This window comes from Microtus pennsylvanicus, chromosome 3 (genome assembly GCF_037038515.1).
Source record: "Microtus pennsylvanicus isolate mMicPen1 chromosome 3, mMicPen1.hap1, whole genome shotgun sequence".
Lineage (NCBI taxonomy): Eukaryota > Metazoa > Chordata > Mammalia > Rodentia > Cricetidae > Microtus > Microtus pennsylvanicus.
The window spans coordinates 8,337,569-8,356,244 of NC_134581.1; the positions used below are offsets into that span (position 1 = coordinate 8,337,569).

At 47.1% G+C, this 18,676-nt stretch overlaps 1 protein-coding gene across 2 annotated transcripts in view; it reads left to right on the forward strand.

Moving 5' to 3' along the window:
- Tgfbr2 (transforming growth factor beta receptor 2) overlaps window positions 1–18,676 on the forward strand; it is an 85,755-nt gene that overhangs the window by 34,901 nt on the left and 32,178 nt on the right. For both annotated transcript variants that reach the window (XM_075964237.1, XM_075964238.1), the window contains 2 exons: window positions 9,570–9,738; window positions 11,631–11,821. In XM_075964237.1, the coding sequence (XP_075820352.1) occupies window positions 9,570–9,738; window positions 11,631–11,821 (360 nt within the window). The remainder of the gene's footprint in view (window positions 1–9,569; window positions 9,739–11,630; window positions 11,822–18,676) is intronic.

The following is an 18,676-nucleotide window of genomic DNA, read 5'->3' on the forward strand; positions in this document are numbered from 1 at the left end:
GCCCCAGGCCACTGAGGATGACATAATCCCTAGGCAGGTGGTCCTGCGCTGTGTGAAGAAGCAAGATAAGCATGAGTCTGTACGAAATAGCATGCAGCATCCTCATTGGTTTTTTTTTTTTTTTTTTTTTTTTGGTTTTTCGAGACCTCATTGGTTTCTGATGTGAGTGAGTTCTCCAGTTGGATCAGTGCTGCATAGAATAGCAAACTGGCCTGCCTGCACACTCCTGCTTGGAGTTCTATTCCTGACTTTTCTCAGCGACTGTGACCTGGAAGTATAAGATGAAATAAACCCTTTGCTTCCCAAGTTGCTTTTAGTCAATTTTGATCCCAGCAATCTAAAGGAAGCTAGAACAGTTCTCAAATCATTGTCCTCAGAGTGCTGGGCTTCCACTGTGCCGTCGACTGTAATCATCTTCTAAAGAAAGTGGTGACCAAAGGCCAGTCTCTTTTCTTAGAATTCCACTGTGAGGCTTGGGATTTAGTCTGGTGAGAAGAGTAGAAGAGTACTGTGGGCAAACAGGAGGGTATGAGTTCAAATCCCAGACCCCTATGTAACAAGCTGAACTACTAAGAGTCATTTTAAGTTTTTATTCTCTCTCTCTCTCTCTCTCTCTCTCTCTCTCTCTCTCTCTCTCTCTCTGTGTGTGTGTGTGTGTGTGTGTGTGTGTGTGTGTGTGTGTGTGTGTGTGAGTGTGTACAGGTCAGAGGTCAGCACTGAATGTCATACCTTGGAAACCATCCCCCTTTTGAGTTGTTTTAAATGATTAATATTTTCTCCCATTATGGTGTCCTGATTTGGGAACAGGTAACCCTATAAGGAGAGAGAGGAGAGATAGAGAAATGGGGGGGGGGAGGAGGAAGACAGAAAAGGGGGAGAGAAAAAGACAGTTCTGCTCAACCCCCGAGATAATCTAAATCCCTTCATTTACCAAACCTAGAGAAAGCCAGGAAACTGTACTAGAGAGGTTTTGGAGTTGCTTGGTTTGCTAAACGAGGAAAGAAGGAAATGAATTTCAGTTCAGTTATTTGATGTTTGGGACTTAAAAGAAAATGATCACTTTTCCATTCATCTAGTTTCTTTTATTCTATATATGGCTTCTTTAAAATGTCCTGTCGAATATATTTTTCAGAAATCTTCAGGGACAGCTGTTTTTCCCCCCTCAGATTAATCCTTCTGAAATACAGATAATTGCTCCTTAATCCCTAAATTTACTTGCTTGGTGAATGTAAATTTGTGTTTATGTGCTTTTCTTGAAAGAGCTGGGACTATTAAACTCTTGAGCTATTAATGAAAGTTGCTGAAACCCTCCCAGCAGGCGCATAAGCTTGGGTGTACAGGCAGAGGCGACTGTCCCTCCACCCCAGCCCCTTTACAATAGCCTGCATCGTAGTGAGTTTGAGCTGGAGCCACAGGAAAGTGGTCTACAAGTGTCTTACTTATCCTCCTTTAACCTGGACATTTTAAAGGAGGCATAGAGTTTACACAAATCTTTTCAGACAGACAATAAATTGTCCTCTTTAGATGGATAAGATCTGGGCTTCCGCTTTTGTTATTCCGCTTCTGCTGGGGCTTTTCCCTTTCCTATTAGTCTTCTTGTATTTTGTAACTCTCATTTTGCCCAAAGTCAATCCTAAGAACAGTGGCCAACCCTAACGTATCATGTGACCTCCAGGTGAGAGACTCAGCCAGTTGGCGAATTTGCCCAGCAATTGGGCCAGGCAAGGATGCTCCAAAAGAACTTGCCCTGTCTTTGGGTGAAGTTGCTGGGTCTCCCCATTGATCAAACTCTCAGAAAGCTTGAGGATCCCCAACATGAGAGAGAAGAGCAGCCCCCTGCGGCAGAGAGGCAGGAAGTGGGGGTGGAGAGAACATCCCCAGGGCAGCAGAAACTGTCCAGCCCAGGTGTCCACTCCGTACCCCTCTCCGCATCTCGCTTCTTTTCCTGAGTGTGGTAGCTTGGGCGATGCCACTTACAAAGACAGAGCTGTCTCCTGCTTTTGGTCCACTCTGTTGTATGGCTTGGGTGGGCCTTGCAGATTCTGCTGCTGCAGGGAAGCCAGCAGGGAAGGGAACAAGTGCTTCCAAGTGAAAGTGTCAGGTGAGAGGCAATTTGCATTTGCTGTTTTCATAGATGCTGTCGACTTTCCTGAAGGAGCACAGGCCTGCACCCATTCTGTGAGCGTGTTTCTGCCCCACACCTTGGCCAGCTCACTGTGGGATCTGACTTGCTCATCTTTTCTTTCTTCATCTCTCTTTCCCTCTTTCTTCTTATTTATTCTTTTTTGTCTTCCTTCCTTCCTTTCTTTTCACCTTTTTTCCTCCCTTCAATGTCCCCCTCCAATTTTCCTTTCCCCTCCCATTTTCTATTTCCATCCCTCTGTTACCCTCTCTCTTTCTTTCTCTCTTTTTAAAAAACATTTTTGAAATAGGATTTTGCTTTATAGCCCAGGCTAGCCTGGAACTTTATAGCTCAGGTTGTTTTCAAATTCACAGCAATCCTCCTCCTTCAGCCTCTCAGGTTGGGATTACAAGCATGAGCCACACCATGCCAGACTTGGGTGATTTTTGCCAGTACAAGGCAGGTGGGGTCAGCACCCACTGTAGCCAGGGTTTCCTTCATTAGCCATATAGATCAGAGTCTTTAAGTCCTTACTCTCTGATGACAAGAACAGAAACTGCTGTTAAAATGTTTTTCTTTCCAGAGCAACAGAGAAGAAGAACCGCCCAGTGGGCTGGGCCATTCATTTTTAGGGACCCTCAATAATTGCACTATTTGTAGATTGTTTTACTTACAAAGCAGGAAGCATAAGGCACTAGCGTTTCAAATAGATTTCCGAGAATTAGCTCTGTTATCCTTGGAAGCTGTTAACAAAGCATTTTGTATGTGTACATACATGTTCATGTGTGTATGTTGGGAGCAGAAGATAACCCAGGCAACATTCTGAAATAGCACCATTCCCGCCCCCCTTTTGAAACAGCGTCTCTCATGGGCCTGCAGGTCACCCAGTAGGCTCTGCCGGCCGCGGGTTGCCCTGTAGGCTCTGCTAGGCTTTGCCGGCTGTGGGTCCCCTGGTAGGCTCTGCTGGATGCCAGTAAGCCCCAGGCGTCTTCCTGTTATTGCCTCCCAGCACTGGGATCATAAGTGTGCCATTGTGTTCTGCCTTTTTACATGGAATTTAGGGTTGAACTCAGGTCCCCATGCTTTGCAAAACAAACCCTTTGCTGACTGAACTGTTACTGTCTTCCTGGCCCCATTAATAAAGAACCATGGCCGCAAAACAGTTGCGCAAGAAGGTGAATGGATGCCTTCCTGCAGCCTCCATGGTTCCCCAGTAAGCTAAGTAATACCAGTGTCTAGGGACCACAGGGCATTGTCACCTGAAGACACATGCTCCACTCACCCATGTCAAGATACTCTAATTACATGGGGAAGTGGAGTCAAACACATTGTTTTAAAAACGAAAACTCAACGAGGAAGCATTTTTGCATTTGCTGGATGACCACCATATTGGGTAGGAGTGGGAACTTTTGATTCCCGCTGACTTGCTTCTTTGTTCTGGGTGGGAGGTCATGTGGCCGGTCAGTGGACTGGTCCCACCTGGTCTTCTGAGCCGTGGGTGTTAGCTGCCGGCTTTGCAAACCACATCGCTGTCTGCCAGATGGCGGCCTGGGTGTCTGACTCTGAGATGCCAGCTGCAATTAAAACCCATTCAGAGAGCAAGTCTTTCAGCGCAGGCCCAGATGGTGCACCGGCCTCTGGGCCTGTGATCGCTTAAGGAGGCCGAGCTTCAGAGGAAAGCAGACGGAAGGAGCAGGGAGAGGAGACACGCCTGGGAAATTCAGGGACGCAGTCTTCCATTTTGCCAGCCCTAAGATCCACAGAAGAAGGGGGAAATGGCGAGTCTCCTTGCTGTGTGTAGTGATCTCAGAGAACATCAGGCTTGCTAGGTGGGTGGGTGGGTGGAGTGTATGTGGCTCCCAGTGTGTGTGTGTGTGTGTGTCTGTGTGTGTGTGTGTAAACCAGAGAACAACCTCAGGTGTCATTCCTCAGGTGACAGACATCCTCCTTTAAAAACACTTTATTGTTTGAGATAGGGTCCCTCACCCCTCACTAATCTGAAGCTTACCAAATGAGCCAGGCTGACTGGCTAGCAGGCTTCATGAATATGCCTGCTTCCACCTCCCCAGTGCACTGCCATGCTCATCTCTTTTCTTTCTTGTTTATTTTGTTTTGTCTTGTAAATCATGGAGTCTGGGGATTAAGTTTAAGTCCTCATCCTTGCCAGCCAAGCCCTTTAATAAGGAGCTATGTCTCCCTAGTTACCATTCAGCCTTTAAATGAAGCCTTAGTCTTGGCGCTGTCATGAAGGCATTTTGAATCTGTGATTGGCAGTTCTAGTCAGGTGGTTTTAACCAAAGGAGGGTGCCATTAATCACGTGAGTCAGTTATATACTAGACAAGCGAACACTGAGGTTTCCTGGGGAAGAATTCTACCCAGACACCTGAGCACGAGCTCCTGTCTGGTTTCTATACTTCCGGTCTACCATACAAAGGTCTGCTGCACCAGCTCCTACAGCCCCACGAGGCAGTGCACGCCGCACACCTGCAGATTCAATGTTTCCCTTCAGGGCTTCCCATGCATATTAATATTTGACAAGCAGTTGCAAAGCATAGCGAGTTCTATTCATGGCTTGCTGCGAGCTATTCTTTGAGCTGCTTCCCCTTTCTTTAACTGCATCACTAACAATGACATTACGAAATCGACAGCACCAAGCCAGACATCACAGGTAGCTATGGAGTAAATGAGCTATATCAGGCTCTTCCCAAACCTGGCCCATCATAGGGGAGTGCATGAATTCAGAGTCATACGAATGAATAATGGTGAAATGGATCATCGGATAGAAGTCATTGTACAAGGGGGCTGGAAAGATGGCTCAGTGGTTAAGAGCATTGCCTGCTCTTCCAAAGGTCCTGAGTTCAATTCCCAGCAACCACATGGTGGCTCACAACCATCTGTAAAGAGGTCTGGCACCCTCTTCTGGCCTTCAGGCATACAGACAGAATATTGTATACATAATAAATAAATAGTTTTTTTTTTTTAAAAAAAAAGAAGTCATTGTACAAGCCTGAAGATCCTAGCTGTATCTCTGAGACCCGTGAAGAGCTGGAAGAGAGAAACAAGTCTGCAAAGTTAGCCTGTATCCATGCTGGGGCATGCTTGCTGTTTCCACACCTCACACACACAATAGTAATAAATAAGAAGGACCAAGTTCCGTGACTTGAACATGTGTCTGGCAAAATGTTAAGTGCTCTTGGTGAAATCCTGACTTCCCCTAACTTTCCAGACCACTGGTAGACACCATTTCAAAGACATGGACCAAAAAGTCTTAATCCCAACTAAAAATAGACTTCTTCTTAGGCTGCTCCTCATAGAGCCTTAGACAACAGAATTATTCTAGAAGTCAATGGCTCCATTCAAGGTCAGAACGTAGTGCCTCTGCTGCAGGCAGCGAGTGTGGGGCAAATGCGAGAGAATGATGGTGTGACCCAGGGTGAAGGGTTTGCTATTACTCAAAGGCTTGTTGGAAGAGAAGTGAAATGTGATGGACCTCATGAGCCTGTCACATGCTGTGACAGCTGTCCCTGTTTGCAGGCCAGAGTGATACTTTCTAGGTGAGAGGCCCTCTCCCTGCGACTTCTTTTTTGAGAACATTTTGAATCATTAATTTGCCTGCTAAGGGTAGGAAACTCCCTAAGGATAGCCAGCTGCTAATAGAGCATCTGTAGCAATTAAAATGTTGCCTTAACACTGGACTTTAACTAAACACATGGAGACCAATTCAGCTATCTGATTGGAAGGCATCTTGAATTTTAGTTAGAGGTTGTCTTGGTGGTGGTTTTTTAGTGTTTGTATATAGGAGGTACACAGGCTTTTGCAGATCCACACATGTAGTGTGTGTGTGTGTGTGTGTGTATGTGTGTGTGTGTATGTGTGTGTGTATGTATGTGTGTGTGTATGTGTGTGTGTGTATGTGTGTGTGTATGTGTGTGTGTATGTGTGTGTGTGTATGTGTGTGTATGTGTGTGTGTGTATGTGTGTGTATGTGTGTGTGTATGTGTGCGTGTGTGTGTGTGTGTGTGTGTGTGTGTGTGTGTGTGTAGACCAGAAGATAACCTTGGGTGCTGTTATTTGGGGTCATTTCACTTCTCTTTTGAAGCAAGGTCCCTCATCTTTCTGGATCTCGCCAGCGAGGCTAAGTTAGTTGGCCCATGAGCTCCAGGATATCAACTGTCACTGTCTTCCCAGCGATAGGATGACAACTCCACTACTGTGCCCAGTTTTTGTTGTTGTTGTTGTTGTTGTATTGTTTTGTGTTTTTACATGGGTTTTGGGGACTGAAGTCAGGATCTCCTTGGGCCAGGAGAAGTTTCTTTGTTCTGGGCTGTTGATCTAGATGCATTTCCTCACATTACCATCCGTTTGGCCCCTGACACATCACAGATTAAACCTAAGGAATTCCTGCGTGATGCTGCAAGCCTGGTGGCATCATTTCTTCCTAAGGAGTGGGGTGAGCAGTACGGTTTTATCCATCCTCCTGAGTTAACCAGACCTTCAGGGATTCTTGAGAACACAGAGGGAGGCTTGGGATTCTTCACTTGTTGCTTACAGGCTGCCAGGGTGTCTGTGAACCTCTTGAAACCATGAACAAAAGCTGGTGTGTCTCTGCTGCGTATCTTACAGTGAATTCATGAAGCTTTTAGCAGAACGACTTGAGACAAACACAGGGGATGAATAGTGTTGTAGTCTGACCGCATTTGCCCTCCTCTCTCTTCCCCTCCCTTCTATCCCTCCTCCTTCCCCTTCACAAACCCAGAGGGCTGCTGTCACATAAAGGAAAGAGGATGTTGACCTAAAAAAAAGAAAGAAGGGTTATAGACTTCCAGGGGGAGGGAGGACTAATGGAATTGTTAAAGTGGGCGTGTCATTTATCAGCTATAATAGGGTTGCTGGGTGGGGGTGAATTGTACCAGACATGCCTCAAGTAAAGTTTACAAAAAGGAAGCCGAGGAGCTAGTTAAGGAGAAGGAGGAGGAAAGAAAATATCCTAGGCAAACATTAACAATGGTAGCTTTTATTTTGCTATAATGGTGGAAAAATAAAATAATAAAATAAAATAAAAAGCGTGTCCCCAGCCAGATATTGAGATGGTGTGCTGTAACTCTAGCCTATTTCGTAATGCACACAGTGCACTGAGCAAACACACATTCCCCTTACACCCTGCCTTCCTCCTTACATACCCATGCTTCCAAATGTGAGGTGTGGGAGCTGTTTGCCTTCCCTCCAGATTCAATGGAAAGACTTCCCCTTGGAGCTCCTTGAAGGGCAACATGCCTGCTGCGTCTGTGTGTGCGTGTCTAGGCCCTGGTCAGCTCAGGCTACTGTGTAGCACCAGGGCGATGGGACTTGCTGTCCTAGTGTCTGCCCCCCCCTTCTGTCCCTCCTCCTTCCCCTTCCTGCCCTCCTCTCTCTTCCCCTCCCTTCTGTCCCTCCTCCTTCCCCTTCCTGACCTCCTCTCTCTTCCCCTCCCTTCTATCACTCCGCCTTCCCCTTCCTGCCCTCCTCTCTCTTCCCCTCCCTTCTATCCCTCCTCCTTCCCCTTCCTGCCCTCCTCTCTCTTCCCCCCTTCTGTCCCTCCTCCTTCCCCTTCCTGCCCTCCTCTCTCTTCCCCTCCCTTCCCAGTTTCCTTCCCTCTCTCCCTTCCTTCTTTCTTCCTTTCTTTTCTGTATTTTTTTTTGGATGCCCCCTTCTGTTTCTTCCCCGTTAGGTATGTGCTCCAGGCACTTACCCTTGTCAACACATGTGTTTGGTGGCTGCTGCCATCATCAGCCTCCACTGCTTTTCATGCTGTTGTCACTGCTGCCTTTTGTCACTTCCCTTCCCCATCTAGGCTTTTGCTAGACAAGAACTGGTCAGTATGGGAAGGAGTCAAGCAAGCGAGCGAACCTCGTCTTTGCAGGCTTCTTCCCAGCCTTGTCGAGAAGCTATCCTTCAGCACCGTGTCCATTGCATAACTCTAGGTTTTGCTTTTGGTTTGCTTTCAAGACAGGGTCAAATGTAGCCTATGCTGGTCTTATGAGAACTCATATCTTGATCCACATGTAGGAGGCAGAGAAACCCCCACTGCCTCCAGTTCCTCCAGACTGGACTGAACCTCCTAATCCTCACCAGTTTCACCAACTGGTGACCAAGTATTCGAATCTATGAGCCTGTGGGGCCAGTCTCATTCAGCCCACCACACTTAATACATAAATAAAACAAATCTTCAAGAAAAAAACCAAAAGGCTAAACACCAAACCCAACACCCAGGCTATTTGAACCATTCAGCCAGGACATGTGAAAGCCACCCAAGGCTTTGCTGTTTCTCCAGTTGCTCAGGTGTTGATACTGCACTGTCTAGAAAGGCGAAGCTGATAGCCGCCCTAAGATCTTCAAATGCTAGGCTAAATTCCATCTCCTAAAGACTTGGTTGTCTGTTGAGGAGACCACCAGAGGCCCCCTAACCATCAAATAATGTGGTTTTTAGGACATAGCCAAAACCAATAAAAGAACCTGACTGTAGAAAGTCCAGTCCTGTACTTCTTTATTTTGTTATCTTATAGGAAAATCTAAGGAATCGAAAGCATTGTTCCACAAAAGGATCCAAACACGACCATTGCTGGAAAAGTATATCCATTGTTGTGTTGGTACCAAATTTAAACAAGGCCCAGGGCCCCTTGATGCCTATATTTTTAGCTAAGCAGAACAGTCTGGGAGACATTGAGGATTTCAAAATAGTTCCTTAACTAAAAATATACTTCCTGAAGTGAACTAGAGGCCTGAAAGGGATGAATGGGCTTGCTTTTTTTTCCTTCTGTGTTTACTGTCACCACAAGAAAGCAGATCTTAAATATATATGCTTGTATTTTTAGAGACCCAGGAAGCAGGTGTTGTGCCCAAACAACAAAGGAGGTCACAGGGTGAACCTCTGAGGACAGAAATCCAAAGTGTGCACCAAGGAGAGTGACTGGGAGGAACCGAAGCTGGTACCCTCTGGGCAGGAAAAGCTAGCACAAGAAGAGGACGTACCGCCCTTCTCAGGCCTCTCCCGGGGGACCTCTTGGAGAAGTCCCTCCCTGTTCCTCCAGGCCAGCTTCTGTCTTGCAGCCACTAGCAATCCGAGTGTCTAATCTTAGTGCAACAGAGAACATGAGTTGATGTCCCTCTGCTTGGTTGGATCCATACCAGCTTTGCCTTACACCATCAACTCCAAACCACATCTTTAACGAGCTCCTTTCCTCTCTGCCTACTGACTGCATACAGATGTGACCAGCTGCCTCCACATTCTTTTGTTGACTTATTTGTTCTGGAGGGTGAAAGCACACATTGCACCGTGTGATATGTGTGGAGGTCAGAGGACACCGCTCAGGAGTTGCTTCACTCTTTCTCACTCTGGGATCTAACTCAGGCCACCAGGTGCATGTGTGGAGTTCAATAACCCTTTGCTCTTCCTTTCTCTCTCCTCAGTTAACAGTGACATGATGACCAGCGACAACGGCGGAGCGGTCAAGCTTTCACAACTGTGCAAGTTTTGCGACGTGAGATTGTCCACTTGTGACAACCAGAAGTCTTGCATGAGCAACTGCAGCATCACGGCCATCTGCGAGAAGCCACATGAAGTCTGCGTGGCTGTGTGGTAAGCAGGCCTTTGAGGAAGGGGGCCTGGCTTTCTCTGTCACCTTACACTGAGCACTGTGACAAGTCCCCTGGCAAAAGCAGTTCCAGGAAGAAGGTTTTGTCCTTGCCAACAGGGCGGGATGGCCCATGATGGCAGAGAAGACATGGCTGATGGTCACATGGTGGCAAGCAGTTAGGGAGCAGAGAATGAACCAGCTGGAAATCAAGTTCATACACCTGAGCCTATGGGGCACATGCCACATGCAAATCATGATACTTCGTTTTCCGTTCTTGTTAGTCACGCATACTCATGGCAACAGTCACTGTTTGTGTCCCTTGAATACAGATACGATATTCTGCCAATTATTAAATCTGATTGCCAGAATACTTATTTTGGTTTTTTGTTTGTTTGTTTGTTTTCGAGACAGGGTTTCTCTGTAGCTTTGGAGCCTGTCCTAGAACTCGCTCTGTAGACCAGGATGGCCTCGAACTCAGAGAACTATCTGTCTCTGTCTTCAGAGTGCTGGGATTAAAGACGCGTGCCCCCACTGCCCTGCCAGAATACTTTTTATTATGGTTTCAGTGTGAAATGCCCCCAGAGGTGGCTCAGTTCACTTCCCAGCACCCACGTGACAGCTCATAAGGGATCGGATGCCCTCTTCTGGCCTCCTCTGGCACTAAGCACACACATGGTGCACATAAAATTAAAATAAATAAATTAGTATTTAAACAAATATAATGTCCATGCAAAGCCAATCACCTGGGCATTTCCCAAAATATATACCATGCCATTTATCTTTTGATCTCTAGGCCAAATTAGTCTCCAAACATGTGAGTGGCAAAGAGATAATCCATTTCTGATACCATGAACTGTTCCTATTTTTCTGTTCTGGAAAAGTAGAACACAGTGTTCTTCTCTCTACTGTGCTAATCATTTGTTTTCTCCCCCACTCCTTTCTCAAATTCAGGAACTTTAATTTCTTTAATTAGGATCATTCTTCCCCTGTTGTTTTGGGAACCAGCCGTTGTGCCCCCCCCACCTCCACACACACAGAGTGATTTTTGACCAGCAAACAGGACCACCTGGATTTGTTTTGTGACCAGAGTGACCTGTGACCAGCAAGCAGAACAAACAGGCTTTAGAAATGGCTTAGTTTTTAAAGCACTTGCTGTACAGGTGTGAGGACCTAAGTTTGATCCCCAGAAACAGCCGGATGTGATGACATACCCTTGTAATCCCTGTACTCTGGAGGCAGAGACAAGAGTGCACCTGGGGCTTGCTGGCCAGCCAGCCTAGCTGAATTGTCCAGTTCCAGGCCAGAGAGATGCCACCTTAGTAATCAAGCTGGACATCTCCTGAAGAACAGTGGTTGAGGTTGACCTCTGGCCCCCACATGCTCATGTACACAGGTACACATATTATATGTACACACACATGCACAGCAAAGACAAAAAGTTCTACCACCACGTCCCTAGGCAGCCTCTTTAAGAACTCTCTGGTTAGACAGGACACCGTCTCTGCCACAAAAGTTAGACGCACAGTGTGAGGCTGAAGTATCCCAGTAGTGGGAGATCTGAAATGATGCAGGTCCACAGGAACCCTCTTTCCCACGTCTTTTCTGTATAAAAATTAGTAAGGCTGATTCCTGAGTTTTCAGGTAGAGATCGCCCAAGGAGAGCTGTCTCGCTACTAATCCTAAGTAAACTCTGAGCTGAGCAAAAGATGAAGGGAGGTGGGCGAAGTTGATGCAGGGGAGTATGGGAGAACTTAAGGCTGTTGGGGAGCAGGAAGTGGAAACTACTTCCTGAAGAAAGGACACACTTGGCTGTTCCATCCAGAGCCTCTTCATTCATTCATTCTCCCATCTCTCTGCCCCTCTCTCTTCCCCTCACCGAACCTCTGCACCCCAGGAGGAAGAATGATGAGAACATTACACTGGAGACGGTGTGCCATGATCCCAAGCTCACCTACCACGGGTTTGCTGTGGAAGATGCCACTTCACCCAAGTGCATCATGAAGGAGAAGAAAAGGGCGGGCGAGACTTTCTTCATGTGTGCCTGCAACGTGGAGGAGTGCAACGACCACATCATCTTTTCAGAAGGTGAGCAAGCTGTCCTCTCTGGTTGCAGTCTCCGGGGGGCGCCCTGCTGGGCCCTGCTATCCTCTCTGGCTGCAGTCTCGGGGGGGGGGTCTTGCTCTGCAGGGCTCTGGAGCACGCTCAGAGGGCATGTGCCCATTTCACTGGAGGACAGAGGTCCCCAGGAAGCAGTAGGGTCCATGCTCACCCTTCTCCGATTTGTTTCCCCAGGGTTTACCTTGGTATCTGGTGTTGGCGAATAGTTTTTTTTGTTTTTTGTTTTCCCAGAGCAGTGGTTTCCCAGGTCTCTTTTCAAGGCGGCGGAAGCAGCAGCAGCAACTGAAGATTTGTTAGAAATGTGAATTGTTATTATTATTTAAAATTTATTTTCTCTGTGTGTATGCACAGATATGTGAGAGTGTGCATGGTATATGTGCGTGTGCGTCACATGTATGTGATGGCCAGAAGCCAACCTTGAGCATCATGCTCCAGCAACCATCTGCCTTGCTTTGTGAAGCAGGGTCACTTATTTGGGGGCTGGCTGAAGAAATTGTTCTATATGGAGCTATGGATAGACAGTGAGTATAGCCAAATATGCTACTAAGATACTTTGAATTAATGAACTAATTAATCTGTATATCTATTTATTTACTTATCTTTAGATAGTCGCCATGCTGGTCAAATCAGCCTGCAATTCACTGTGTACCACCCACATTGGCCTCAAATTTGGACTCCTCCTGCTTCAGCCTCCTGAGTGCCAAGATTAGACACGATTGCTCTTGGCATTGAGATGTTTCAAAACATTCCTCTCATTCATTTCTTTCTATAAAAATAAAACAGCATTTAAAAAGTCCAGTTGCGGGAGCCTGATAGACGTGTACAGTGAATCATCGGCTCCATAGTCCAGAAAGACCCTCTCTGTGATTCCCAGGAAGTTCTCTCATGTCCTTTGGCACTGAGTTCCTGCCGGAGCTCTTGCTTTAGAATTTTAAAATGTTTTTTTTCCCCTCCTGTGTTTGCTGACTTCCAGTCACAATCAATAGCCAAGGCCTTGACACAAATCCTTTAAAAAGTGAGTGTTGGGTGCATGCAGTTTCCGAGGGCTTGATGTGCCTGTATTATTCCACCTCCAGATGCCCCAACCTCTGGATGGATGGATGGATGGATGGATGGATGGATGGATGGATGGATGGATGGATGGGTGGGTGGGTGGATGGAGGAACAGATGGTCAGACAGACAGTTTGACTGGCCTTTTCCACCTGTCTACCTGCTGCATGCTGGACCCTTCACAAGAAGGGACAGATTACAGAGAGACCTTGCCATCTAGTCAGAAATCCATTCAGGCATCCCCAACCCGCAGCCTGTAGGACGGCTATGAATGCAGACCACAGAAATGTCATACACTTACTTCAGACTTCGTACAGTGTGCGTCTGCACTTTGTTGATTATTTCATTTTGTGTGTGATTGGTCATGTGGTTCTCCAGCGTGAGCTTTCGGATGACAGCATGTCAGAAGGCTATGCATGCCTGGACATGCTAAAAAGCTGGTGGTTTTGCTTGCCGCAAAAGCCGTCATCCCTGAAGCCAGGCTCCACGCGCATTGCCTGGTGGTTTCAGTACCTCCTGCACTGGCCAAGGAGAAGGGTGATGAGAAAGCCTTAAAAACAGGGGGTGCACTAGCCTGAAACTGCCCAGCCCTCACAGCTGTCCTGAACACATCTCTCTTCCCATCTCTGAAGATCTGTATAGCTGCAAGCCCTGAGAACCTACCCGGTACTCATCTAAATTCAGAATGCAAAGTAGAAGACGGTGTGTTATGATGGCCAGGTGACAGCCATGCGTCAGGCGAGACGTGGTGGGTGCCGGGACAGACGTGCAGTCTGAGGTGTAGGAAAGGAAGATGTTTTTAGGTGCAGCTGCCCTGGGACTGGGGGACAGCATGCCAACTTTGCAAGACATTTATCTAGTTCATTTTTAATATGTGTGCCTGTGGTGTGTGTGTGCATGTGCTTATGAGTGTCTCCACATGTGTGGATACATGTGTGCGCATGAGTACGCAGAGGCCCAGGGTTGACACTGCTTGTCTTTCTCTGTCGCCTTCTACTTTGTACGTGGGGGCAAACGCTCCCTGAACTCAGTGCTCACCTTTGAGCTCATCTTATTCTGGGATTCCCCGTCTCTGCAGCTAGAGTACTGGGATTCCCCGAGGGTTTGCACATCCACACCAGCTGGCTTTTGTGTGGGTTCAGGGGATCCAAACCCTGTTCCTCACGCTTTGAGTGCAACAAGCCCTTTACCTGCTGGGGCATCTCGCCATGCCCCCACAAGACACCAGCTCTGCCTGAACTGCCAGAACCAAAGGCGCTCACTGTCTACTCATCTCTTGGTTGTGTTTATTTGTCTGTTTCTTACCCCCTCCCTCTCTTCCTACCATCCTATCTAGATAAAGTCTTATGTGTCCCAGACAGTTTAGAATTCACTAGACAGCAGAAAATGACCTTAAATTCTTGATCCCCCCCTTGTTTCACCTCTCAGGTGCCGGGATTCCAGGTGGGCACCAGACCTACCCAGCTTTTACAAGTGCATTAGTGATCTGAACTCTGGTCGTTAAGCTTGTGTGATGAGCACTTTATCCACCGAGCCACCTCCAAGCCCAGCCTTTTTGAGACAAGGTCTTCTGAGGGCCCAGAACTCACCAAGGAGGTTAGGCTGCACACTGAGTCCCAGGGGTCCTTCTGTCTTTGCTTCCCTGATGCTGGAATTAAAGGAGGGTTGTCTGGCTTCAGGTCTATTCTGACATCTGAGTTCTACAGCTGCGTTTCCCTGTGAACAGAGCATCCAGATATCTGGGTACCACACCACAGGCACACTGGAAAGGCTTGCTTTGTTTTAATATGTGCCTCTTTTCGTCTCTCTTTTCTCCCCCCACACCTTCTCCAGTCAAAGGGAGCGTGCTGAGTCTAGGATTTCTAATCAAAGCTAACCACAGCCCTTATGTTGCTGGATAATATTACAAATTAGGCACTCTGTTCCTGTTCTGACTCAGGAGCACAGCAGGAAGCTGCTAAATAGGAGTGGAAGGGCGGCAGGGCCTCTCAGATCAGTGACTGAGTAATCACGCTCTGGCCACAGAAAGCTTGCTCAGGGCTGCATGGTCTTCTGTCGGCATGGCTACACCAAGCTTTTGGATTAGTGCTGTGGTGGCATCTCAGGATTATTGTCAAGACTCCGGAGTCCCTAACAATTGCACAGAGCCCGTCTATGTAAAACATAGCCGTAGTAGTTAGGTTTCCGTTGCCGTGACAAAAACCATGAACAAAAGCAATATGGGAAAAAAGAGTTTATTGGGCTTACATTTCTAATTGTTAATTCATCATTGAGGGGAGCCAGGAAAGGAACCCATCGCAGGAACTTCAAGGCAGGAACGGAAGCAGAAGCCATGAAGGAGTGCTTCAGGCCAGTCTGGTGGAGGTAATTCCTCAGTTGAAACCCCTTCTTTCCAGATGCCTCCTGAATGTGTTGCCAAAAAAGAAAAACAAACAAAACAGGCAAATCCAAACTGCCCAAACCAGCATCTCTTGTGCCAAAGGGAATGAGTGTTCTGAGGGAGCTAGGAGTGGGGTTCATCTGGGGACACAGATACAGGTCGGCCTGGAGCGTGTGTCCACGGTGAAATGGTTACATCAGTTTCTTATAGCTATAACACAAAAGGCAGCAGAATATGGAGACAGTTAGTAAGTGCATTGTTGGGGGCACCAGGCACGGTGGTTCCGACACAGCAGAGAAATCTCTCCCCCAGGTGGTTTCACACCCTATCTGAAGTTATTCTTAGCTTCTGGCCTGGTGGAAACCGGGGTCTGCTAGCTGCTTAGCTCATTGCAAAGGTTTCATCTGGTCCTTCAAGGATGTTAAGTCGGATCCTGAGGTTGGTAAAAACCAGCAAGTAAAGGGGAGTAAAGATAGCCCGAGATAGGTTTCACTCTGTGACTGCAGGATTCTAACTCAACCGCCAGCTCCATCTGGCACGCTAGTCAGTGGCCCTTCTGATTTGTAGCGCAGGGGTAGCTTTTCTAGAAAACTCCAACTAACATGTCTGCCTTACCCGTGCCTCCCTCATAAGGAGCCTGCTTCTGAATGGGCCAGACTGGCTGGGTGCCTCCAGCATTGCTTCTGAATGGAACAGACAGATGAGCCAGCCCGCACCTCCCCCATCTGCAGCATCACAGGGTTTTAGGAACACTAAAATGTCTGAAGCATTTAGGGGTAGGGGTAGGGGTGGTCACTGATGCTGACCCAGCAATTAAGGGTGCTAGCTGCTATTCCAGAGGACTGGAGTCCTGTTCCCGGTACCCAGGCCTGGTGGCTCAGAACCATCTGTATTTACAGCTTCGGGGGATCAGACACCTTCTTCTGGCCTCTGAATCACCTACACCCATGCAGGGCAAGCATTTACTCACTCATCCATCTTCCTAGCCCTACCTTAAAATATTTTAATAGACATAAGAATTGCATATATTTGGGGAGCAAGGTGACATTTAGATTACAATATAACATATACGTGTATGTGTCACCGTCACCTACCTCAAACACTTATCACTTCATTGTGTGGAGACTTCCAAAGCTCTCTTTAGTTACCGTTTTGAATATTCAGTAAGCTTTTGTCAACCTAGTGCCTGTGCTGTGCTATAGAACATTAGCCATCATTCTTTCCAATCAACTGCACTCCTGTACTCCGAGCTGCTCTCACCACACCTTCCCCAAGCTCCGGTATCTACTGTTCTGTTCTCTGCTGCTGAGAAGTTAACTTTTTAGTATCCAGGTGGAAGAATGAGCACTGTTTGTCCTCCTGTGTCTGCCTTATTTCACTTTAGCACCACTCATACTACTGAAGATTAGAGAAATTCATTTTTAATAGCAGAATGGTGTTCCACGCTGAGCGTGTATGTGTATGTGAAGATTGTTGCATAGCTTTTCCTGACGATAGGAAAAGGCATCAGCTACTAAGTATGATGCTACCAAAGTCCCGCTTGGCAAAGCGGAGAGTTTATCAGGCTTTACTTACAGAGCACGAGTGATGGGGGGGGGGGGAGCGTATTTACAGGATCATGGGTGACTTCCAAAGCAAAAGTGTAACCTCAAAATCTTTCCCCAGCATGGATGACAACATCCCCAGATGTGCAAGGATGGATACCCCCACTTCCACACTTTACATGCAGTATAGACTTTACTGACTCCAAAGACTGGGACTCTGAACAGCTGACGTGGAAGGACATATAGAAAGAAGTGGCCAAGAGCTCATCTGAGGGCCCAGGGACCATTCCCACTGCCTCCTTTCCTCTGTCTATGAGGGAAGTCAACAGGCTCCATCCTGAGGGCCTCTGAGATCATCACAGCTTCTCTGTTGAATGTAGGGATGACCGTTAGGCTCAGAGGATAGCATCCACAACAGGCAAATGCACAGATTCACATTTTGCTCATCCATTCATCCATCAGGAGATTTTAGTTTCTGTATGTTGGCCATTGTCCATAGTTTTGCAGTGAAGATAGGCATGCAGTGTTCTCAGAATATCTCTAGACATATTGGTTTTGTTCCTTCTAGACTAATGGACCAGATGGGAATTCTATTTCTAGCTTTATGATGGCCACCATGGTGCTTTTCATCATGGCCACCATTGTCGCTTTTCATGATCACCATGTAGGCCAGACTGGTCTAAAAATCTTAAAGATCCACTTGCCTCTAATTCTGGAGTGCTGGCATTAAAAGCATGTACCAACCGCTATGCCTGAATAGAGAATCCTTTTCTCTTCAATCCTCTAATGAATCAGCCATTTTGGCAAGTCTGGGTTAGATTGGGAGTCCCTGCCTCGTGCTTAAGGTGGATGAGTGATGGAGGTTGATTCCTAATACCCCCCTGGGGCCTTCCCATGCACAGGCAGTCACATATATGTACCCCTCCACATACATACAAACATATACCATGGGCCTTCTCATGCACAGGCACCCCCACACACGCCCTCCCACATGGAAACATGCACACACACATGCACACACCACACACACATACACACACAGATGGAGACAAAAAAGAATGGTTTGCTTGAACAGGATGCTGTAGGATAAATAGGCAGAGAAGCTGTGGTCTTTGAGAACATAGCGCAGCAGAACAAGCAGTCCCTTGAGCTATGTGAGGTTTCCGTTGCTGCACTTTGGGTACTATCAGGTGACTGCAGGGCATCATGAAGGTCACGTGTTCTCCACTGCCCTGATGTTTTCCCCTCTGACCTGTATTAAGGTGAAAAGCAGGGCATCTGAGGTAGTACTATCAGTGGCTTGATGCCCCTCCACAGAAGGCTGGACATCAACTTCTGCGTTTTTCAGGGTTTTTTTTTGACAGTCACTGCAGAATGGCATTGTGTTTTATAGAGTTCATGGTTGAGAACATTGCTGTGGTTGCAACACTAAACTGCAAAAAAAAAAAAAGAAAATTCTATGATGAGGCCTGGTGATGCTTGTCTAGCGTGCATAAAGCCCAGAGCCAAGTTTAATCCCAACATGACATAAGGATGCTGCCGTTCACCCATAATCCCAACACGCAGGAGGTGGAGGCAAAAAGGATCAGAAGCAGAGTTCAAAGCCAGCTTGGGCTACATGAGGCCTTGTCTCAAAAAGCAAAAAGTGTAAGTCAGCATCTGATTCAGTGTTGGGATGCTTGTAATGTTTCTTCTTGTAATGTCCACACTGGACATGTGGTCATATCCAGTCATATGAAGGTCGGATGCTTCTGCTGTGGAAGCCAGAAGTTCCTCTTACTCTTGTTGTACGAGGCTTTACCCTTTTGGTTTTTTGAGGGTCCTGCCACCCAGCTATCAAATAAATC